Source organism: Anser anser, assembly GCF_964211835.1.
Source record: "Anser anser genome assembly, chromosome: 9".
NCBI lineage: Eukaryota > Metazoa > Chordata > Aves > Anseriformes > Anatidae > Anser > Anser anser.
In genome coordinates this window covers 21,190,857-21,216,405 of record NC_139729.1, presented here as the reverse complement: position 1 = coordinate 21,216,405, position 25,549 = coordinate 21,190,857, and the positions used below count along the sequence as shown (strand labels likewise).

Genomic DNA, 25,549 nt, shown 5'->3' with positions numbered 1-25,549 from the left:
TCTACTTGTGCTGCAAAATGAATACAAAATCCATAGAACATTATATGAAAATGAGAACAGTAAATGAAATAATACCTCAACAGCTGCCTTTGCTCTTTCAAATTCTTCTTCCAAGGAGTGATTTCTAGAGAGAAGAGGCCCTCCCCAACGTTGCTCCTTAGCTGATCGTGCCTAAAGAAATAAAAGAATAACTCAGCATAGGATGATATACTCTCTGCAAAATTTCTGAGTTATTTCCTTAACTGCCTCAAGCCCAAAATGGCCTTTTCCTTGGGCAAAACTAATCGTGTCCCTGCATGAATTCCTCTGAATTCGCATACACTGTAGAAAGATCATTCCTCATCAGAAGCAGAATAACTTATCTTTCTACAGTTTTCTTATTACTCAAGATGTGTGAAAATTAAAGAGACAGCCAAGAAAAGACAGTGAAAGTACTGGGCTAAAAAGGGAATAGATGGCTCTTTTGTTAAGACTTTTACCTTAATTGTTCCTACTCCTGTATTATGACTGTGGCAATGCATTCCACTCAGTATATTCCAAGAAGAAAGCCTCTCATTTTGCCTGTATATTTTGTGTTTTTCTTTCAGATTCTGCTTTGGGATCACATTGGAGAGACAGGTTTGCTATGGCTTTCACTGGAGGGATAAATGCATTTTACAACCAGTAGTTGTGCTCCCTTCTACACCTGACTATCAGTCAGTCCCATTGGAAGTCCATAACAAGTTTCTCCCTATTCTCTTGCTAAAAAACATTTTATTAATGCTTTTTGCACAAAAGGCACAACACAAAAACAAACAGTATTCAGTGATGGCATAGAAAATCACAAAGTGGCCTAATCTTGCTAAACAGAGCTCTGACTGCTAATCCATTCTCTCGTGTTTGTCAGAGGTTAAACTCATTAGCCATTTGCCTGACCATGGTCCCAACTGCATTAATTTACATGATTATGTTTCTGATGACTGTACTTATAATATTCAATTTCAATAAGACACATTGCTAAAAGACTAATTTTGCTCACTTCAGACTCATTGGGCTGTATCTGCAAGTGTTGGAATTTGCTTTCTTGGAATGAAACATGCAATAACATTCCTGTGCGTTCATACAGTGTGCAAAGCATGGTCAGACATGTCTGTCTGCCTGTGTATACTCATGCCTTTTTAACTAGAAAGATGACATACTTTGTCAATATAGCCCTAAAGTTCCTATACACAAAACAGTTATTTTACTGATTAACAGTATTTAGGGCAGAGGAGATAACTTGTTCAAATAGTCTGTTTGTTTCTATGTTTTCTTTTGTCACTTGGACAGCCATAAGATGAAAGTGATGTTCTACTGATGGTAAGTGGAGTTGTCTGGAATATATGTCTTTGAGGAATGTGCTTGGGTTTAATTAAAAGTTATCAAGAGACCTTAATCTTGTTACTATGTTTGGAAATTTGTTTAATTGACCTCCTCGTTTCTCTTATTCCTTTCAATTTCTGTTTCCAGCTATTACTTCTTATCCTTTCTCCGGTAGTGTGAAGCAGTTTTTAGTACCCCTTATTTTCTCCGTGGAAAGATACCCATTACTTTAATCTGCTTTTAATTATCTTTTAAATGTTATAAAGAGATTAAGATCTTAACTTAGCTTGTTATGAGGCATTTTATTCAGATTTCAACCTTTTTGTGGCACTTTTACTCTCCCTCTTTAATTTATTATAGCTTTAATGTATAGCCATACAGACAACAAAAGTGAACACTATGGTCCAATACCTGTCTTGCTGTTTCTTTATGCAGGGAACAAGTGATCTCCTGTCTCCCACTAATTATGCCTGCTTTTCTATGGTTTTCTTGTCACAATGCCGCACAGGGAGCACTCACAGCGACATGTTTGTACACTCTGAGCCATAGATCCTTTTCAGAATTGCCTTCCAACATAGCGTTGTAAGTAGAGCCTGCATTCTCATTCTGTAATGTATGATTTTTCAAGCAACCATATTGTAATACTTATTTATATAGGTGTCTTGGTCACCAGCTCATTTTTATGACTCCCTTGTTTACATTTTATTCAGTCCACTGTTGCATTATATGCAAATTTCACCAGGAATGGCTTGCATATTTATTTTCAGATCAATAATATTGAAGATCATGATTTCTCTTTGTAATGTCAGAAGAATCCCCCTTTATGATTACAATTCCTAGTAAATAACTACCGGTCCTGAGAACTTGTTAGCTAGCCTTAATCTGTTTAACAGCTGCTTTATTCATATTGCATGGTGGCAATTTTTAAATCAGAATATAGTACACTAAGTCAAACATCTTGCTGAGTATCACACAGCAGCTTATCAACCCAACCTGCAATCTGATCAAAGAATAAAATCTGTTTTTTCTTCACGCAAAAGTGTGTTGATAGACATTAATTACGTTCCTAGCCTTTTCACTATTTATGAGTTGACTCTTGCAAAATGTTTGACTACATCAGCTTTTGAATCTTTTGCTTCTAGTGACTGTAATTGCCTTAGGTCAAGGACAATAGCATAAATCATGATGTTTAGACTGACTAGTACTGGAGAAGGGGAGAGAGCTTGTTGGGGCAGTTAGAGAGGTGAGGAGAAAGAAGATAAGAAAGAAGCACACAAGTCCCCTCCTCTGCCTCATATCACAGCATACACATTCTCTCTGCGTAATCCCCACAGAAATACACCTTCTCCTCCATTAAATGCACACCTGCTCTCAATCAGAGGGGAAAAAAGAAGTAATTAACAAAACCCACATAAGCTACATTTGCATATAGACAACGCAGAGTCATATTCTGAGTTGTGATATCCAGAAATGAAAAACCCCATGTGTAACAAACATGCTGCCTTTTGCTAGTGCAGGAAGAGAGGGGATGGAAATGGAGTGCCAGCACTGGAGAACTTCACCTCTCCAGCTGGTGATGGACTGGGACTCTGCAGCTGTGACCCTTAACGGGAGCCCAAGGTGTAGTATGGGTCGGGGTGGAATGGGTATGTCTGAGGCATGGACAGCCTGCATACACTGTGGTTTGATATGCTCACCACTCTACAGTGGAGGTGCTGTAGTTGATCACTGGCTGCTGTCTTCGGGAACAAAATCTTCCATTCCAATACATTTGCGCACAGTTTCCTGCACCTGTAGTCTGCTTATGTGCTGTTGGACCTTAACTGTTGGTGAGAGGCTTAAATTATAGTCTTAACTTTTGAGCAGGTCTTCAAATAACGAGCTAAATCTGTCCTTTGTAACTTAATTTTATTAGAGTAACTGGCACATCCAAAAAGATCCAGGCCATTTGTCTTACTATACGTATCTGGGAGAAGTGGGGAATAAATCATGCATTCTAAAAACTGCTGCCCAAAACTGTATGTTTCTAAGGTTTACAGGCTTTGAGATACACGTTGGTCTAAGAGTGTAGAGATAGTAGAATTAGGTATAGTTTGTAGTATGTCGAGGTTTCTTGTGTATGCATTCTGAGTGAGCAACGAGGCCCGAGTTTTAAATTGTATTTTGAAAGTTAAAACATAAGCAGAGTTTATGCATATACATTTTAACATATTACCTCCCTCTGTAGTTTGTAACTGTCAGAGAGAAAATAAACCTTCAAAAAACCCCATCACTGTAGGAGCTCTCGTACCAATAAAACCATAACAAGGAACTTTCTGGTATGGCAGATAAAAGAATGAACAAAGATACTTGGGCCAATACAGCTTAAGAGTTAATAATAGGACACATATGATGTGAGCAGAATACTAAGAAGGAAGTTGGCCACATCCAGTGACAGCTACCATGCTATTGCCCTTTCCAGCATTCAGAGACATTTCTTCCTCATTCTATGATTCTTATTAATTCAAAGCTTGCCTTTGTGATTTTGTATGACATAAGCACGGTAAACACAGGATTTCATTAAGGAGATTGCATAATTTTAATGAAAATGTAACCTAGTTGCTTAGTATTTCACTTTGAGGAACTAAATCTAACATCAAAGATGAGTGATGAAGGCAATTGTCTCAGCAACTACTGATGGCTAACTGCAGCAAGTTTGACAAGATGAAATCTTTAGGGTATGACAGAATCTGTTGCATATGCAAAGGTTACCCTTAAATGAGATAGACAAGATCTATAGAGGACAAAGTATGGTAAACATGCTTTGATAAAAGCACTACTAATATGATTTCTTTTACAAGCAGATTAAGAACTCTGTCAAAACAGATGAGCCTGGTTGTTGGGAACTGACAAATTTGACAGTCCAAGTATAAGCAGGATGAAGCACTATTAATTACCAGGTCAACAACATTTCATGACTTGAGTGGATCACGAGTTTGAAAAAAAGGAGCTTATGATAAAGGAAAACAAAACATGAAATATACTAGAGCATCAGATAAGAATTTTATACTCTGCTTCTCTTTCAAGTTGGCTGATTCAACTTAAGATTTTTAAATTTTCAAATACCATCCATTTTATAAAATAGTACGGAGACTCAAAGGATTGAATCTATACTGAATTAAAAATGCTGATTTTTGCTTCTGCAGTTATTCTAGTAGAATGGGAAGTAGACCATATAAAGTAGAGGTGCTGTATGTGCAATTGCTTTTACAGAAAGCCACAGACTTATAATCTGTGACTGTCTACTTGATTTAAACACATCCAGGTTAAACATAAAGATGGCATTTAGATCTATTAGGCTGACAAATAGCCTCCTAAAAAGTGGTTAGAGGTACTTCAAGAGAAGATGGACAAAGCATGTGAAAAGATGCTGTCCATCTAAAGTAGATAATATGCAACAGATCTTTTCCATTACTAAGATGTATAAATATTGTACAGAATGAAAAAGACATCATGCATTAGAACTAGTTAAACCTTCCGGGGGAAAAATAAAAATTGAAAAAAAAAAAAATATCCTGTTTGTAATGTAGAAATGGCAGGAAAGTAAAGGAGACTTTTTCACTTTTTCCCTAATGAAAATATAGAAATGGGTCTTGATAACTAGGTTCTATTTCTATTTTCTGCAAAAACTCGTGCATGATCTCCAAAAAAGACATTTGACATTTTGGTGTCTCATTTTTCCATTTTCAAATGGGACTATTAATTTTCATTAATTTCCAGATATTACATCTAACAGAAAGGTTTTGAAGTGCAGGCTTCAAAATAGCTGTAGAAAAATTGAGAGAAAAATTGCTTTCAACTATAAGTGAATCCACCAAACAACTTGCTCTCACCCCTGCCAGTAGCATTGGCTGAACTTGAAAACTTTCAGTTAAGAAATAAAAAACTGGAAATAAGGTGTATAAGCAATCTGAACTATATGAATGCATATATAAATGTGTATTTGTACATATATATGCATACATATATATAATACCATATGACTTTAAGTAATTTCCATAAAGTCCTGTTCAATATACTATATGACGGTGGAATTGGGCAAATCTACAAATTTACAACCCAGAGCCCTCCTTATTGGAGTTCATTTTCCAGCAGGAAAAAGTCCATTGAACACACTGCTCTCCTACCTGTGGAGATAAACTACTAATGAATGTTGGCCTAATGATTCTTTCCCGTATTCCTTTGCCATTTCCCAATTTTGGGTATTCCTGGTCGACCAAGAGACCTTGGGAAAAGCTATATTACAGGAACAGGGAACCATAAGAAGCTTGATTTTCAGAACTGGAGGAAGGGAAAGCAGATACTGCTGTAAACTGCAGTTTGATATCTTTTTGTACAGGAAGGTCACACAGTTCACTGCAGTGTTAAACTCTGAATGTTTGATATGCTGACAGTTATGCTAATTTTGTAATATACTAATTTGGAAGCTGTATGAAGATTCAGCTGTATGAGGCTTTTAACTGATGATCCTGAAAATTTCCCTTAAATAGTTCTTCCAGCATGTGAACAGTTAGCCAATGAGACAATTCCTACTTGCCTTTTTAATGTTACTAAATTTACCAAATCTTCTTACCTGTATTGCAGGTGCAAGTTCTAGTTCTGATGTTGAATCAGTGTCCAAGGCACTCTTGACATTAGTCAGCTCAGACTGTGATCTATTTTCTGTGGACCTAGAAATAATGTATTTACATATTCGTCACTGCAGACTAAGATGCTTTGCCTTATCTATTTCAGGTTCATAAGCTCATACAGACTAATTAGGTTACCTCTTTTAACTGAATTGTTTAACTTGGAGATTTCAAAAGTGCCTGAACCCTTTTCAGTGTTCCTGCTATTCCATTTTTCAGTTCTGTGCAGACAATAGTAATGCAAAAAAACGGAATCAGGCCCAATTCACCAGTAAAGCACCAAGCACATATGGGCATTAAACTACTATAATGGAATGGAGACTTTGCCTCTACCACTACACTTCCATTTCATAGAAATGCAAAATGAGGTTTAGGCAACAACACAAGAATGTAACTGCAGTCAGTGTCTAAGAATCAATAGCCACATTGCAAGACTTCATCCTGGCTTATGTGCCTGTTTGTGCCACAAGATCCTATTTTCTTCCTCAGAAAATGAAGCCCTGTAGGCCAAAATCAGGTTAACTGAGCGAAACTCTTCTATAAAGCTCTAAGTTAATGAAACACTCAGATAAAGGGCTGTTTAAGACACAGGATGAGCATCAGTTGGTCAGGAATCTGCTTCTAGTGTACGAAAATGATAATCATGGTCATGCATAATGCAGCGAATGACTGTTGCTTACATACCAAGAAGACAGCAGAATTAATCTGTGTGACCTGGTCCTAAAGGCAAAGCCCAATTCTTCCCTCTTTTACATCCTTTGTAATTTTAGTTGAACTGTGTGAAAGAGGTAATACTTGGCTTGTATATTTTTTCTTGCCTTTTCCACACAGAAATTCTGCCCTCTTGATAGCAAAGAAATTACACTGGGTATCCAGTGACTGTCACATCACTGCACAGTATCTTTTTTTTTACTAGTTTTACTCACATCTGTAGTCTTTTGGATCACTGCATCCCTCTGTGGAATTTTCACCACCATCTATTTAGCAACTGCACCTGCTATTCTTCACAACATTAAAAATTGCTGACAAAATGTAATTTTATAGTGTGTTTGTTTATGATACATTGTCCAAAATGTCTGCTTGCATATTTTCAATGTAATCCTAACAGATTTAATAATATGACTTGTCATCGTTAATTAAGAGAGCTGGACTGGAAATATTTTTCTAAGAAAAGCAAAATGTATACCATAAAAGCTCTTTTGATGGAGCTCTAGATGATGATGATGTTCGTTCTGCAGAAGGGTGGACCTTGCAGCTCCTCTCTCCGTGAAAGTTGACGTCATCCCATTTCTCTAGCTGTGTCTGAATATCAACTGAAAGATAACAAAAGAAGATATGAACTTATCAAAGAAACTACTGTTTCTTGAATTAATTCCCTTCTGTTGAATATAAGTTCAGAGGAAATTGTGAAGCCATGCCACCAAAGACTATTTTAATTAAAGTCCAGTAGACAGAAATGTTGTGCACCTTTCTAGCTGATATTCTGTAAAAATACTTGGGAATTTGCAACATTTTTCTAAATCATGATTTTTAAGGCCACCAAAAGCAGATTCATGGTCAGAAAGTCAGTGGAAATCTCAATTTAAAATCATTGGTTTGCATGTAATTTAGATCTGTTGATAAAATTATACTGATAGGAATATATTTTAATTTCTTAATTGTATTCAGATTGTATAAATAAAACTTATTCTGGTGACTACCATTCACAAATGACTGTGTAGGCAACCAATAGGATTCAATCATGTGTTGGACTTGCCTTGCAAAAATGAGATATTCAGCTCCTGTTCAATGATAAAGTTATATAAAAGTTCTATGTTGATGAAAGGAAAATTTGCTACCTTGGTATAAATTACATTTACCTTGCAAATTTCTCAGTTGCGGTGCAAGTAATTTAGTTTGGATGGAACTAAATTAAATTCACCTTTTCCAAAGCTCATCTATAGATCATGCTTGGCAGGCTATTGAGTTGTATTCAGGTTTTTGTTCAATCTGTATAAATATAGCTCTTCTGTCCAGAACTTTTTTCTCTGGCATGCATAGGTGAAGCAGTACTTAAAAAATTCTTGTGTATTTCTAGCACATGAAGATCTGAAAAGGACACCCACTGTGGGTTGTTTCTGATCTGTGCCCTTTATTGGTTTCTCATGATAGCGTTATAGATTTTTCTACCATTTTACTGATCCTATTTTTTTTTTTTGTAAAATCCACTCAGATCTTTATTTGCACATTTACTGACGATATGTATAATGATAAAGGCAAAATGTTTACACAAAGTTAAGTTTACACTGTCTGCTAAAGTGTGGTGCAGTGGAAATTCAGATCTTGCTCATTATTTTGGGCTAGTAACAAGGAGAAACTTGTGCTAAGCAAGGCTATATAACACTGATATAATAGCTACACTCTTACCTAAATCTAGTGAAGACTTGTCTGAAACTCTCACGGTCTGGACTTTCTGCTCAGTGTCCACATTGATAAGGTCAGAATTGTCTGTCTTCTTTCTGTGGGTTGAAGCTTTTAAGCCTTCACCTCTTGATGGATTCTCTGACTTCTTTGCTTTGTTTTGGGTTTGTAAGACAGGTTCACTAAGATCCAAGAGATCCAAACCTGTTGATAACACTTAGAGACAAAATGTTAGAATTCAATGTTAATTCAAATAACTTTTTTTTTTTAATTTGGAAGAGGAATTATTAAGTTAATGCATTTTCATTTGACTACAGTAGATGTGTATTTCCTGCTAAAGATGATGACCAGCGTACTCAAATATGATTAGTGATCTCATGTGCTTAACTGGATGCAGTTTAAAAAAGCCTGATTTGTAAGAAAGGCTTTTGCTCTGAAAATCTTCAGAACGTCCTCTTGGGTCTTAGTCCACAGTTTTTCTTATGTTGTGAAGGTTTCCTGTACAGTTGAGTTTTTGGGTAGATTTGGCTTAATCTTATGGCTTACCAAATACTTGTAACAGCTGCTTAGGTTGTTGTACCACATGCCATTAAGGAAAAAGCTGAAGAATGGACTGCTTTCTCTAACATTTCACATTCAGAGATTTTTTTCAAAGATGCTGAATTATGCTTTTTTTCATTAACCAACCACTTTCAAAAAAATCTTTCTGAAAAAAATACTTTGAACCAATCTTTCTTTTCCTAGTAGGCAACTCACCTTAGTTTCCTAGAACTATTCACCTAATTCATTTCTCATTAAACTATTAATTCATTTGTGGTACTAAAGGACATGGTTTAGTGACCTGACTCAGTAGGTCAGATTGATGGTTGGATTTGGTGATCTTGGAGGTCTTTTCCGATCTAGATAGTTCTGTGATGCCAGGATTCTATAAGGTAAAAAATATTCTAACCTTTGTACTTCAAGTGTTTCTGGACAAAGCTTAAAACTACAGAGGGAAGTTAGATGTTTAGTTCTTTCAAATTCAGTGAGAGTTTGACTTCTTTTAGGTTCTACTAAAAATTGTAGTCTAAAATGTGTTTTTTTTGTCATTAATTTAAAAGAATTGCATATAAAATCAGGTTCCATCACACATATTAGAACATGTTGCTTGACAAAACAAATGTAATTGTGAAGTTAATAAGAACAAATCTTTCTAAATTAGGAAAGGAACTGGAGAAAACAAGAGCTATGTTTGCTTTGCCCATGGTTAAATTTTGGCAAAAAGCAATGGATGCCACTATTCTCTGAAGCCTGTGTCTGTTAGAGATGCAGAAAATATAAAACAGGTGAGAGAGAACAGTTGTGATAGAAAAGCTTCAAACAAAGGAAGGCCTAGCACTGAGAATATGATCCTAACAATGAGAGAACTGTGCATTTATGCATGACTGAAAAAGGGCCCGAGATTCTGACAGTAAAGATTTTTGCTGTACTGGAAGAAACAGGGTGCAGAAAACTATAGCACAAAAGACAATAACATAGTCTTTTCTTCCTGCGAACAAATCTGCGTTGCCCCACATTTGGCCAACTTTTTTGGTCAAAAAGGAATAACTGTATGGTTAGCAACTTTTTCTACTGTTGTTGCTGTTTGTCCTTTTCAAGATAAATATTAACTATAATTAGAAATTCTATTGCTTGCTCTGTTAAAGACCATATCAGTATATAAGCCAGGCTTCAGTCCGAGTTTCTCATTTATAAGTTGCTTGAAGAGTAATATTGGAAATTCTTTAGCATACAAGAGACAGAACTCCCTCCTCTGCATTATCATTTTACAGGGGAGGTGTTTTTGACACATATATTGTCATCTCTTGTAGTGCTTTATCTGTCTTCTTGGTAAATCACCAGATTTCATCAGTCTTCACAAAATAAAAAACTTATAAATAAAAATCTGATTAAAATGCCCCAAATCTGACAGATATTCAAGGCAGATATAGGATCTTATCCAGACATAAGACACTTAATTTTTACAACACCATCTTAAACAACTTGAAACATTTATATTAATCCCTGTAATATCTTTAGTTATATCAAAGGAAAAAATACTATTTACAATTGTTAATTTAATTCAGTGTTCCAGTTTTGCTACTAGAAACCGCATACTGCTTTAGACACATTAATTAGATGTGAAGATAATCACCCAACTGTTAATTAGTCATTTAGTTATTTTAATAATTTGGATGTATATGGATTTTAATTAAATGGCTTCTAACGAGACAAATCATTTTATGAGACTGCAGCAGAACATGGTAGCACTATTGATTTTATGGTATCTCAGTAAATCAACTCAAATGCTTAGATTACCTTAGCACAAATACTGAATAGGAGAATGCCAATTTCTACAAACACATCCAAAGGACAACACACTTAATTCAGAAGGCTTTCAGGATTTCTTCTTAATTATCTGCTTTACTATCTCACCACAAAACAAATCAGGCAAGAAATTTCTTGGATCTTTTCAGTACTGAAGTTTCTGAACTCAAGTCTGGATAAACTGTTTTGATATCTCTTCCCTTTTTCTCAGACATCCACATCTTTCTAAAGAATGGGTTTGGTTAAAACAAGAGTAAATGTGGCTTATCCGTAAGTTATATTTTTACAAAAACAAAGATTGAGAATTTGTTGATCTGCTACGTACTTCCTGTTGAAGTTCCCTTTAATTCAAGGTCAGAGATCTGCTAGAATAAATGTGATTTGGATCACATCAGATTTGCCCTGAAATGTAATAAGCATTTCTTTTTTCTAGTAATAGATCAAACAATTACAATATCAGTTTATAATTTTGTGCAAATAGTATTTTTTATAAGAGACTAAAAGAAATTACTTGACAAAATATAACACAATTAAAATAAAACTAAAATTATTTCTCTCTCATGAGAGATAGTACAGAATTTTGGTTACCTGCAGTATTTGATGTTACAGGCCTTGCAACAGCTTCTGGTTTAGCTTCACAGAGAAAGTCATCAATGGAGGGGCTCAGAAGTGGTCTGCTTTCTTGCTGCTCATTCACCAGCTGACAACAAAAAATCTCAGGATCACGGAGTGTTGTTGGGGTACACAATTTGAACAAATAAAACATTTTTTTTTTTATAATATCATGTGCTTTATTTTTGATTGCTAGAGAGTCAGAGATTGCAATTAGGAGATGTACAAATAGTTCTGGGCTTAAAATTGTAAAAAAAAATAAAACAAACCAAATCAACTTAGTTATTCTCTTAGGGCAAAATTATATTCCAGTTTTACAAATTGCACAAAAATAAAGCAGCAAGGTGATTTTTTTTTTCATAGCAATTATTGCAATATATTGCTCTTAGGGCTAAAGTGTTCAAGGTCTGATGTAACTCCCTTTAAATCAATGGGTGAAGTTGGCCTTCCCTGTCACCAGGAGACTAAGCAGGACTTTTTTAATATTTGGAAGTGGTCTTGTTTTCACCAGTAACATGCCTCCCCACAGAATTCCTACAACACCATTCCATCTAGAAAATATGCATTAGCCCATTAAACAAGAACCTGCTGAGATGGAAAACACCTCTCTGCAATACAAGGACATATGAATGACAGTGGATGGACTCTGGTGAATTTATGAACTTCCTGCATGAGTTTTGACTGTGTGAAGACTCATAATACAATTTGTATTTTAAGCAGTTTTCCCTTTTTATTGTGATTGCAGGAATGCGACCTAAAAGAAATCTGTATATTAGAGGATTTTCATGTATTGGGTATTAAAAAACTTAAAGAGTAATAAAACAGTCTCATAAATAAAAGTCTCCTCTCTACAATCCTCTGATGGCAGGATCAAGACCTAAGTTGAGCTGGATGGACGTCTGACGGTGTGGCCTGCATTTACTTTAACAATATGAACACGTTTTTCTTTAGTTACTTTCATCTGGGACACTTTCAGCTTCACCATTATCCTCTCTCAGCTCCCTCTTTCTGTCCTGTTTTTGCTCTTTTTCCACTGTTGTAATTTTGAAATGTTCTCTGTGTATATTTGAACTTTTAAATTGAGGATGCTAACATGGTCTAAAACTGGCAAGAAAAGGTATTCCCTTATCCTAATTTGATGTTTATTGATTACTGGCATTTAGCTACTGCAGCCTCTACAGCTCCTACAATACAACAGCTTAGGTTCACTGTTGTTTGTCACTTGGTATTCCAATGTCTCAAGGAAATACTGGAGCCCATAATTTTGATGGGTCAAATATTTAAGCTGGTACCTAAAGCTGACTGACTGTAATATTCATTTGCCCAGAATCTGGCCTGTAACATCATTGCTATCTGAAATAGCAATTTATACAATTAACGTGGAAGATTGCTTGCCCAACTGTGTGTAGCAGAATGTGCAAACTGGGGGCACTTACTTTAGAAATCTGGCAATGACATTGCCTCAAACTAATTCTGCATGTGCTAAACCTAGACTGCAGATACACCTTACAAGGGGAATAAATCATCTGTTTTTATAACTATCTGAACTGATTGCTCATATTGCTGTCTCATTCATCACACAGATGTTACTTGCTTAATTTGGTAAATCTCAACACCTGATTGGAAATTGCATTTATACCAACTGCACACCTTTGATTTTGATTAAAGGTGGCTCCACATTGCCCACATTATCTCTAGGCGTATACTTTTGCCTAATACTGATATTTAAGAATTAAAAGGACCTACTATATCTCTACACTATATATGTATTTTTCTGTCTGTGATTTGGTGATCGTATCTATTGGTGAAAAAAATAAGGGTGTATAGCTATTTAATCCTTGTCCAAACTACTTCCAATATTTTAAAAGTTTCTCTATGATCAACTCCACATATCAGCAAAAATTGTTCAAATACCTTTTCTTCTAGGAACTAGCATCAGTAACAGTGGCTGCACTTCTGCAGTAATTTGCATATTCTGGTGAACATAACATCCAGCAGAAAGATTGTAAAAGTCTATGGATCAGCTGGATCTTCAATGATTTATTTTATGATGTGCTAACAGCATGAAGAAAAGTCTTACATTATTTGGAGGGAATAAAGACGAGGTTCCATAGTAATAAGTGTAAATGTAAAAACTTCATAGGAAATACTCTGTTTCTGTATCTATATGAGCATATCAGAAGGGTACACTATCATGTAGAATTTAGACGCTGTTTAAGTTTTGCATTACGTTCCATGGAAATTTTCTGTAATGTTCCTATTAGGAAGGAAGGAAGGAAGGAAGGAAGGAAGGAAGGAAGGAAGGAAGGAAGGAAGGAAGGAAGGAAGGAAGGAAGGAAGGAAAGGAAGGAAGGGCTAGAACAAAAAAGTTAAAAATCTGAATTTCTCCAAGGTTCAACTAAGTATGAAGTAGGAGATGTCTTTTTTTTTTTTTTTTTAACTTTTCAAAGGTGGTTATCACATCACCAGTCATTTCTTTATTATGTTGTTTATATAATGATGACCAGCCCAGCCACAGGACTTCTTAGTTTGGTACCAGAAGTGTATTGATTTCTACCATCAAACTGAGAGTTAGGCAGATATCCACTTCTTCATAATCAGTTTTACCAGTGAACACCAAGATTTAATTCTTACTAAGCTGTGCCTTTGCGATGCACTTGCAGCATTTTTATTTAATTAGAAAACAAATAAGTTATTCTCTGATTCTGTCACTGTGTGAACATATACACTATATTCATCAGAGATAGGCCACCCAGATGATCAGAGGAATAAAGAACACATTTTACAGGGACTCTAAAAGAAGTTGACTTGCTTAGGCTAACAAAATGAAGATTGAGTAGGAATATAATTATTATTCTTGTATATATAAAGAGAGATGGGCCGGATGACATTGGAAGTGGAAAACTATTTCAACAATAGAAAAAAGTTGGCACAAGACTGAAGAGATCTCAACTGGCCATGAGTAGATTTGGTCTGGAAATTAAAAGAATCTTAACTATCACAGCAGTGAATTGAACAAACAGTATAATTTTTAGGGTTGGGGGACAAAAAGCCTAGCTTTTTAAAGTGGCATTTGAAAAGCTTTCTTCATGGCTGTTTATGATGTGACTGCTTTTGAGAAGTGAGTGATGGCCCAGAGGATTCTTCCCAGTAGTGTCCTATGCTCCTGTGGCTAAAAACTGAAAGCTGTAGGAGTGCCTTTTTAAAAAGAATTGTTCCTGTGAAAAAGTGTGCTTTGAAATGAAATATCTGGGTTGAAAAATGAAAACAAGTACATGATCAAGTCTACTAATTCTCAATATATACAAACTACACAGCGATAGAACATACTGGAAAAACGTTTTTGATGTGAAGCGGGTATTTCATGATGAATCAAACCTTAAGAGGTTAAACAGTGCTGTGAGCGGAATTTTTGCAGTAGGTAAGTAGTCAGAGGGGCAGTTTCTGACATTACCGTGTATGCAATGCCATTTGGTAAATCCTTGGTCTCACACTTTGAATTTCATTTTGCTGTCTCATATATTGTACCAAATTTATCCCTCTTTTAACTCTACTCAAGTTATTAGAGTTATATCAGGCATGAATTTGGAGTAGTGTTATAAAACATTCATGAGATGAAAACTATTATCTATATTAAAGTAATAATTTATGGTTCTCAAGCACCTTTCAGGGTGAATATCACAGAATGCTTTAAAACATTCATGAATCAAGCCTGGCACCACCATGGAGCTGAGAAGTATTATCTCTATGTTGCAGACAAGAGAAGCAAAGCGAAATTAAGAAAGCCGACCGGCATCATGCAGCGCTGGAGGAAGAGGCGCTGGGAGCGAGAGCCAGGCTGCTGGCAGTGTGCCGCTGCATAATATTTATGTGTGCGATATTTGTACACACGCCAAGCTGTATAAACTCAGACTGTAAAATTATTGATTTCTGAGTACTAATTTAGCCAGTGAGTACCGTAAATTCTCATAATGTCTCTAAGAACTTAATTTTTCTTTACAGAATCTATTTTAATTAAAGAAAAAAACACTCCCTTAACTGAAACATATCTAAAATTTGTGAAGGGTGATATTTCCTACTACTAATAGATATGAAGAGTCTCAACCATAGTATAAAATGCTTCTCATAAATTCAAACGAATTTTACGTGACTGACGCCTGCCACTGAGCAACACAACAGAGAAGGCTGCTTTTTCTCCCCCTCAGTACTGCTGTTGGACTTTCTCATACCAGATATCTGTGAATTTTGGTGCTTTGGGAAAGATACTGGGAGTGTCAGAAGCATTATTTGATGCCTGATATCAGCCCCATTCCTTAAATGTATTCAAAATGAGGATTATTTAGTGCGGGTCTGAGATGAGGCACAGAGGCCTGGCCAGGAGGCAGTGGTGCCATGCCAGAGGCCACAGCTGCCATGTTTTACCTCAGCAGCTGCCAGGCAGGCCAACAGCCCAGAGCACTGAGGGGAACCACCTGACCTCCATTTTCTGTGCCCTGTCACCCACCCCTGCCCCAGCTCTCTGCATTTACTCATCAGTGTAATTTATTATCCACAGCTGCCTTTACTGATGAATTTTCCATTCCCCCTCTGGCTTGGCTAATGCTCTCCATTCTGCTCTCAGAGCTTCTGTGAGAAAAGGAGGGTAGAAGCAGTGGCTCATGGTAGTTCCCGCTCTGGGCCCTCCTCAGGTGCGAGGGGTAGGTGTCAGCCTGATGGACAGAACTGGAGTGGCTGGTTTAAGGCTAAAAAAAGTCAAACTCTAGATGGGGTTGGTTATAGGTGTGCTGAGCCTGGAGGAGAGACATTGCGATGTGGTAGGAGCGGTACTGGCCCTGCTGAAACGGAGAGGCCCCTTGAGGGGGCTTCTCTTCCCTTTAGCCAGTATCCAGTCTGGTCCCAGCTTCCACTGTTAGCCTGCCCAACTCTTCCTATGCCCTACTGTCACCCCGAAAGCCTCCCATGCTGTATTTTCTCCCTTTGTCCCCATGGGAGTACGCTGCTTCTTAAAAAAAACATAGAGGAGACGTTGTCCCTGAGCCTCTCCTCAGGCCTGTCTGCTCTAGGGACCTGTGTGAGGCTCAGTGAGCACCTAGCTGCTACTGTGGTGACAGCTCTGCTATCCCATAAAAAAATTTATGGGACTTTTATTCTCATCCTGGGGTCCTTCGGTCTGTGGCCTTAATGTAGGTGCCTGTTGCAGCACTAATGTTGGTTGTATTGTGATTTACTATGCAAGAGAAAAGGTGAAATTACGTATGGTATAACAACTGCCATGGCTTTGGTTTTGCTTTGCTCCCAGACTACAAATTCTGTTGTAAAAAGAGATTTATGAAACACCTAGTCAGTAACCTGATTTTTTTATTTTTATATTTTTAAAGGAGGGGGGAGGCAGTTGACAGGGTTGTGTCATGAAATGGGGCTGTGAAATTTTTTCACAAGGGAACTTTGGCTGTTGGGTGGAGGGAGCTGGAACACACCTCAGGGGATCAGCTGTGAGGACCAACTTCTTAACTGGTGTTACATTTACAGCTCATGATGTTCACCTGTACAACCTGCCCTGATCATGGCTTCAAATGCTTTGCCTTCATAGAGCGACAGGCTTACATCGTGGTCGTCAGAGGTGGAACATGTTGACGCTGTCAGTAAGGTATAGACCTGAATGCTGTTTTTATATCCTCTTACTTCATTCCTATTTTACTGTGTTTGTGGTGCACCATACATGGTGTTTAGTTCCTTTTTTTTGTGTTAGTAGAGCATAACATACTGCTAGTCTTTAAGATAAATGACTTGGGAGCTAAATTGTGGGGTTCCAGAGTCAGGCAGAGACAGCTAATTAGCACCTATGTTTTGAGCACATAGTGAACTAGTTCTCTAAAATTAAATGCTTAAATTCCCTCCATGCTCAATGGAAGAGATAAATGCCTAGAAAAGCAGCTCCAGAGGGAGATCCTCCCTGCTTAATTTAGGCTCTCCCTCAGGAGGCTCTCAAAGGCACCTAGCTTTCCCAATGACTATATATGGAACTTACTTTAGTAGGACTGGTTATATAGGCACCAAAAATGTAGTTGTAATTTGCTACCCAAGCTAGTTGGATTGGATTCTACAAGTTATGTCATCAGAAGATGACTGAATTATTCAAGGAATTAACTTAGGAAGCCCCAGACTACTACTGGATAAGGCCCTGTAGCATTCAGTAGCAAACCTACTCATGGGTGTTGATGGCTTTTGCTGTACCTCTGCCTAGACACTGTGCTTGGAATGGTGCGGTTGGGCTGTAAACTGGATCAGTGAAATGATCTGACTCAAAAAGCTCAGGGTATGGTAATGAGCGGTCAGCATACGAGAAAACAGGACCTTCTTAATTCAGAATTTCTGTAGGAGAAATTGCGTTTTTGAACATTGCTCTGAGAGAAACTTGTCTGCTGCTTGGGTGAGACTGGATAAGTAGGTAAACTAGATAGTAGTTTGTCAGTGCTATACTACTTGTTCTTTTAGTTTTTAACTCAACCAGAGGGCATTACCTAAGACATGAACTAACATCAATTGCTAATTAATTTATATGACATATATCAAATTTAATAGATAAGTTCTCTGTATGTATTTGGCATATCATGATCTCTGGTGACATTCACTAGGATAAGAGGAAACAAGTGATTTCTGTGGATTCATTTCCTTGAACAAGATATTTTTAAAAACTGATAAATGGGAACCAGATCTAGAAATTGAGGTGGTTGTTCTCTGAAGCATAACTGGAAGTAGTGTTTGTGGATCGTGATCTTGACAGGATAAGTATTGAGATACCTCCTTTATTGTCTCAGAGAGAGACTTGGAAAAAAAAATACTTATAAAATCAGTAGTTTCATGCTAAAAAGCTCAAATTGTATGAGCTGTGTTTTTCTTCCCTTACTTTTCTAGAATATTTGTAAGTATTTCACAAGGAAAAATCATATCGCTACCACCCCACACTTATTTTTTATCGTATAGTAAGTGTGATCACTGCTTGACTTCTGGCATCATCCTTGTGCCAGGGTCATACTAATCTTTTCTCTGTCACTCTAGTGTGAATTTATGTCCCAACAAAACTGACATGCCAGCCAAATATTTGGTTTTCACAGGAACAGAGAATCAATACGCAGGGCATACAGTGTAACTGACTTCCACCTAACACAAATGGTGGGAAGCTCTAAAACAGAAACAAACTCATTTCGCCCTCCTTCTAAGAGCAGTTTGGTGTTGCTACCTCTCTGAAGATGAGTTTCACTTGGCAGGTGATAACTGGTACTCAGTTGCTAAATAGTAGGAAGTGTGTACAGCAGCCTGTGAATCAGAGGTGACAATATCTTACCTGAAATCATGCAGGCCCAGCGATTCCCTGAGGCTTAATGCTAACAACTGACCCACAGCCTGTGTGAAGGCTGAGAAACTGTGGGAGGATTACTATAGACATCATATTGGATGCTTAAATTTACAGGAAAGTGGTGTTATTTAAAACTTATGCTTGATGTCTCAATCAGTAAATGGTAACATGTTTATGTTGCGTCTTCATAGCAGTTGCATCGATTTTGTGAGAGCTATTGCTGTGTCATGGTAGCATCCTATCTGTGTTTGTCAGTGCTGACCTACACAAATTATAGTGTCTAGCTGCAACGTAGAACTAAATATCTTGCAGTTCACCATGTTCCCTCTATTGTTCTTCGTCTGGCGAAGAAAACTAAAAGGGAGCAGTAGCCAAACACAGGGTTGTATCTGGCTCCTGCATTTTGGCTTCACGCCGGCAAGCCACTTAAGCATGTCCTGCAAAACTCAAGGTTAAGCATGTGCTTAACTGCCTTGCTGGATTAGAGTCATTAGGAGAGAAGTTGCTCTTGTCATGTTTTGAGTGGAACTGACAATTTGGCCTTTACTACTTATAAAAATGTTACTTCAAGTCTTTCTGGTGCATTAACATCCACGCGCTCTGTGTACTTTTTAATTAAAGGAAGCTGTTTGTTGAAATCCTTTCTTGGGTCTTAGAAGATTCTGTTTACCCTCACCTGGCTCTGCATTGTCTTCATGGTCTCGCCATATGACTTATGTTTTAGCCTTTCCCAATACTCCAGTTCTCCCTGCTGGATTGCTGCTACAGTACAACAGTGATCAAAGACAAAATTAACTGTTTATGCTTAATAAATGCTTAATGCATAGAGGTCCTTGAAGTAATACAGTCGCTAAAAATTGCAAAATATCCTTTTAAGGAAATGATTTCTGTAATGTTAGTTCATGAAAATATTTAGTCTGTATTCCTAAAATGACTTGCTTTTTGATTGAGGGGTTAACAAATTGGACACCTAAGCTGAGTAAATGCAGGGTGGGAAAGTCCTGTAGCCTTCCTGTTCTGCAGAACCCATTTTCTGTTGAGAAAGCCCTGGAGAAATCTATACAGTGGAAGACCTGGAGAGGCACAGGTGTCATGATAGTACCTACAGAAAGCAAATGGTAACTCATGGTGCTAGACTCTGGTTCCTGTATTACTCATTGAAATTACTTCTTGTGTGGCAACTCCAACTAAAGAAGTAGCCTGACTTTGGGAACCACAGTTTTCTTCTAAATAAGGATTTTAAATAGATGACAAATTCAAGGAGTCCTGTTTCACTCATATTGCTGGTACTACTTCTGGAATCTCTCAGCATCTCTGGGGCAACTATTATGATTGCTTACAAAATAGTAGGAAATTATTTAATGTTTTTTTGTCAGCTGAAAGAGAAGACCATCAGAATATTGAACTGAGCTTGCATGTACAAATGCTTTGTCAATCACCTGTAATCCACAGATAGGTTTGAAAATTTTTTCAGTAGTGGATTATATACAGCTTTGTGCACTGTTATGAGTATGGTGCATAATCAAATGTCAATTGAGATGAAAGATATACATCTGCTTTTTTAAGACCAGATCTTCATGATATTAGTAGCATGAAGAGAATTAATAATATCAAAATTACCATGGCTTATCACGAGTGCCAATTTTGTAAAGCTTATGCAATTCCTACAGATCTTCAACTGCGTTGAAAATGATCTGTATACTTCCCATGTAACAAAATTCATCTTTTACTGTACCTTGCTGTATCCTTACAAATAGGCTGTAATTATTTTGAAATCATTCTTTTTTTTTTTCTTTCTGTGGAGTTCTGTAGCATATCTAGAATAAGGTTGTGTTTTTGGATGTGTTACTGTGGGCAGTCATAGGAACCAAATCATAATTTCCTGTTGTATGGCTTCTCCACAGGGATATGGCATGGCATGTGTGTTGGCTTTGATGTTATTTTGCAGATTGAAATGCTTGAAACTTGAAAGGTGCTTGAGAACGTTTTAAACTTGCAATGGAGTGTAACATTTTCATTGTGCAAACAAGAAGTTAATTGCATGTAGAACAATTGTAGTACATAGTTTGCAATTGTTTAAAAGGATTAAGATATTAAAAGTAAGTATTAAAAGGATAGTATAATTTTACTTAGAATATTCATATATGAAGAATGAACAGATTTCTGAAAACTAATTTCTATTCATATAAAAAAGGGTTAAATGAGCATAATACATTACTTGCAAAAATTGTCCAGCTCTTTCTGTGCTTACGGAATGGTAGAACATTTTTAAAATGCACGAAATGGTATAGTCAGCTTTATTTTATGGAAAAAAATACTATCAATTCCCATGGTAATTTCAAATTAAAGCTTATTTCATGGAAAAATGTATTTAATTTGTGATGGAGAAACTTGTATAACTTTAGGCAAGCAGCCAATTTATGACTTTTAAGCATATTATCGAGGCAACTTTCTTTATTATGCTCATGAGAATATTTCTGCTCAAATTATACATACTGCCCTAAAAGCAAAGTGTTAAGCAATACTTAACTTGGAGGTAAAGATTTAATTAATATTTGTACTGCTAAGCATGCAGTTATGCATTTTGTCTTTTTTTACACTCATAGTATTTACCTATTTTTAATAACAGATGAAAAAGTTTGCAGACTTAAGCATCTCCTGCTAAACTACTCAAATGTTTTACAATAAATAACAGTAGACCCATTTGAGATGTTTGAGGAATACGGCTAATGAATCTATCACTAATCTTTTAAAAGGAATATAAAAATAAAATCGCAGACTTAGTCCTAAAATCACTGAGGAAATTGCCACTGTTCTCACAGGGCTGGTTGGAATCTATGATGAATTATTTTAGTCCGAAGTTAATTGCTGAAGATTCCTAAAATTGGCAAGACTTTTTTTATTATTTTTTTTCAAACTAATGTATAGGAATTACTTGAAATGAAGTTACTTCTGCTTGAGATTGGTATAAAGGAGAAGCTAATTATTTTCACTTCAAGTCTCTGCTGTTCTGTTCTATGTTACTTAGTAAATATTTACAGAGTGGACTGTAAGTCAATGCAAGTATAATGCTAAGAAGTTTCGAATAAATGTGGTTGATTCTGAACAGTTTGGACTTAACTTTTATATGGAAAACTGTTATTATGCTATTAGTTTCATAATGTGAGTTTTTGATAGATGCCTTAATCTACTCAGATTGCGAGTTGTGTATTAGCTATCTTTATTTTGTTTCCTTTATAAAATTTGTCAGGTCGCATATTAGTTTCAAGGGGGGGAGAAAAACAAAACAAAAAACCCATAAAGCATCTAATCAAAACAAACAAACCAAACCCACCCAGAACAGTGGAATTTAGGCACTGGAAATGTTCGTGTATTTTTACTTAAGCTCTTGAGGAAATATAGGTGTGCCTGGATCAACCGGTGACATGTAAGTTAAGTTCACTTTCAAAAAACACTGCTCCTACTCTTAATAAGAACTAAAATGTTCTTTCTTTTTCATAAGAACCTTAAACAGCTGAGAGAGTTAATTGGAGTGTAGTCATTAAACACTTCTTTTTGGGATATTTGTGTCATTGCCTGCATTTTTCATGGGATAAGCTGAACTTCAGCATGTTTCTTCTAATCTAACTTCACATTTTTACTTACTTTCCAGTTCTAAAAGTAAGTGTTCTTTAATATTTCAAATCATAAACAGTTAATATCAAATTTTTACTCTGAGCAATGGCTGTGTAGTAAGCAGGCACCTCCCTATTTTTCTATTAGGAATAGAAGTTGGGGTAGCTTTCAACATATAATTTGCATTTCTTTTTCCTTTGGTGAATTTTTCATGGACTCCCAAGTCTACTGTATAATACAGAGTATATTTGCCACAGGATCCTCCTGGACATGAATCCCTTCCTGTAGGTGTTATTTCCTTATTTGTGTAGGGATCCTACCATCACTACCTCTCCAACTTGTGTACTCTGTTGAAGAATTTAACTTAAGTATGATGAACATGGGACAGATAACTCCTGATACTTTGGGATTGGGTTGTTTAAAATCAGGTTGGCAAAGCATATAAGCATGCACTTTTTTACTGCTCAATAAAGCAGTTCATCATATTTTAAAGTTTAAGTGTGGATCAGAGTATGTTATTGAATGAGCTCCTTTGAAGTTCACTGACCTGTAGCAGATAGGGAATTTCATAGTTGACTGTACAATTAAACTTTGACTCCAGGGGATAGTTAGGTTTAAATTTCTCATTAGAAATTAATTCATAAGGGAGATCTTTGCTCCTGTCAATGAAGTTGTGAAAAGGTTAAATAAAAAGAAAAAAAAATCAGAATTCAAATCCAACTTTATGCACAATTTGTCCATGTATTTATTATAAATGAGTTGCATAAAATAATTTATCTCGGATTCAGTTAGCTGAGTATTGTTAATCTTTGAACCTTCAGCAAACTCCTTAACTTTTCCTAGGCTTATTCATACCAAAATTACCTTTTTTCATTTGTTCCATTCTTTTCTGATTTATCTTTAAAAGATAAAGGGAGGCAGCAACATAGTATATAGAGTTATATTCTACAAAATCCCATTAGTACAGAAAGCTCACTCTCTGATGCCTGAAGTATTAAATTTGGCAACTACTGAATGCCTTTTCATACCAATAAAGTGACTTTCATTGAAAATAATTGAGATAGAATCACAGAAAATAGATGCTGAAAAGCCTATTCAATTACCAAGAACACCACTCTGCTTATTGTAGTAGGCTTGTTACTGCTGGAATGAAGGTCCAGATTCCCAGTTGCCACATATCAGCAGAACCCCAGTGGAGTCTGCAGTACTTTGGTTTATGCTATTTGTAGATTTGCCTTGAGATCTGATATAAAATAAATTGTGAATTGGAAACTTTGTCAAATTCTAATTCACACTGAGTGTTTAGGTCAACAAGTGTCATGTTTTACGAAATAAAGGTTGGCTAGCAGCCTAATAAAATGTGAACGTGTATCTGACTTGGTCTCTGTTGGATGCGTTTTTAACGTATTCCAGAGGAAGAGAGTTAAAAGGTCTCTCTTAAATTAGGTTTCAGGGACTTCTCTCTATTATCACTAACTCCTTGGTTAAAACAAGGCTTTGGCATCTCCTCTCTGTCTCTGAGATTCCCCTTCTGCTTCTTGCAGAATCTGCTACTACAGTCAGATGTAATCAGTTCTCTAGGACTTTTGTAAATAGGAATTTCACTTTTTTGGTAGTTTTCTAAAAGCAAATATTCCGCTTCCTGGCTTGATCCGAGCATTTTGCTTTGCTTTCTTGCTTATTTAACTGTACTGTGAGGGACAATGCAACATAGGTACCTCATGTAAGTAATTCCTAAGATAACACACGTGCCCGTACAGGGTTTGGTGTTGGTGATCTCTTTGGGAAGAGCAGGCCTTATTCTCATGACCCAATTTGGTCTGGCTTGGGAAGTTTGTTTGCGGCCCATTTGGAACTCGCATGATTCGCCCTGCGAGCGGCAGTCACATCCATCTGTTTCATTGGGTAAAGGGCCGAGATGAATGCTGATGGCGATGGCTAAAGGCGGTACAGCAGCACGTAACTGAACAACCGGCCTGAACAAGAGGGTAACACGGACATGCTAAGGAGGCAGCAGCTCAAAGCAGCATGGCGTCCGGACAGCTAGGATGTGAATGAGGAGTGAGCATGGTGGTGTAGCTGCACGTCATGGGTACATGATGCGGAGATGGCTATGAAAAATACTCACTTGTTCACCTGGTTCTGCCTCCTTTTGGCTTCTGCACCCCTTTGGTGCACAGCAGGGAAGTAGGTATTTGTGTGTGGTGGGAGGTGTGACGCTAACAGACACAGGCACTTTATCAATGCACAACTGTATCAGACGGGTGTTGAGTAGACCGATGGACAACCAGTACAAATGGTTCATTGAACAATTAATGAGCTCAGGCGCAGCTCCCAGCCTTGTTGACGCCGATGGAAGATTTGCGCTTACTGAGCAGGGAAGGAAGGGGCGGCATTTGATGTTGGCTTCTAATTGTTTGTCAGTCACTTGGGATAAAGTTAGAAACGGTACGTTGAAGAGCGTCCTTTTCCCTCGACAATTCCTTCATGGACATCAGGGTTTGCAAGGAGCAAGATGCGGTGTTCAAGGGGGAGATCTGGGGCATGAACACCACCAGTGCTTGGTGTTCTGTACCGGGTTGAGGTACCTCAGCTAATGGCCGTGCGCCCAACGCCCTGTGGAGCTTCTATTGATGACCAAGCCCTGGTGCCAGCCCCCGGCCCCCCCCCGCCGGCCCCGTCCCGCGCTCCGCCCACCTGTGACGTCACCGTGAGGAGGGGCTTCTCCTCCGCGGACTCCTCCCTCGGCATCTCCTTCATCACCATGGCAACAGCCTTATCGGCCGCCCTAGCGCCTTTCCCCTACAACAGCGAAACCAACAAGGGCCCGGTCAGCGACCGCGGGGCTGGGGGGCTCCGGCCGGCCTCCCCCGGGACCCTTAAACACTGCCGGGAGGTGGCAAGCGGGGTCCTGGCGGGTCGCTGGGGCACACGCTGCCCTAGCGTGGAAGTGACCCGCGGGGCCCGGGGTGTTGACGCCTCTGGGAACGGTTTGTAAAGCAGTGCGCGTAATTAACCGCGCTGCCTGGCTTTGCTGGCAGTGGACGGAGCCAGATCCTGCTGTCATAGGCATTGCTGCGCTTCTCCTCAAAACGTCCTTGTTATTGAGCGTAACGCAAGGACTTCTTAAACTTAATTTCCTTAAAATTCACCTAATACACTACGTATTCAAGAGAAACATAAAATAATTAACAACTAATTTAATATTTTA

At 37.5% G+C, this 25,549-nt stretch overlaps 1 protein-coding gene and 1 long non-coding RNA gene across 3 annotated transcripts in view; one reads left to right on the top strand and one right to left on the bottom strand.

Moving 5' to 3' along the window:
- The window catches only part of PEX5L (peroxisomal biogenesis factor 5 like), a 114,340-nt gene that overhangs the window by 24,945 nt on the left and 63,846 nt on the right, over positions 1–25,549 (bottom strand). Inside the window, exons 2-7 of the mRNA XM_083848437.1 lie at positions 25,036–25,140; positions 11,343–11,454; positions 8,415–8,624; positions 7,195–7,321; positions 5,954–6,050; positions 76–171 (exon numbers count right to left, since the gene is read on the bottom strand). Coding sequence (XP_083704563.1) covers positions 76–171; positions 5,954–6,050; positions 7,195–7,321; positions 8,415–8,624; positions 11,343–11,454; positions 25,036–25,140 — 747 coding nt within the window. The remainder of the gene's footprint in view (positions 1–75; positions 172–5,953; positions 6,051–7,194; positions 7,322–8,414; positions 8,625–11,342; positions 11,455–25,035; positions 25,141–25,549) is intronic.
- Positions 15,151–24,919, top strand: LOC310904152. 2 transcript variants are annotated; one of them, XR_014588075.1, is made up of 3 exons: positions 15,151–16,063; positions 16,896–17,013; positions 24,250–24,919. It is a non-coding gene; the product is annotated as an uncharacterized lncRNA (long non-coding RNA). The 2 variants fall into 2 exon arrangements; XR_014588076.1 differs by lacking the exon at positions 15,151–16,063 and adding an exon at positions 16,132–16,180.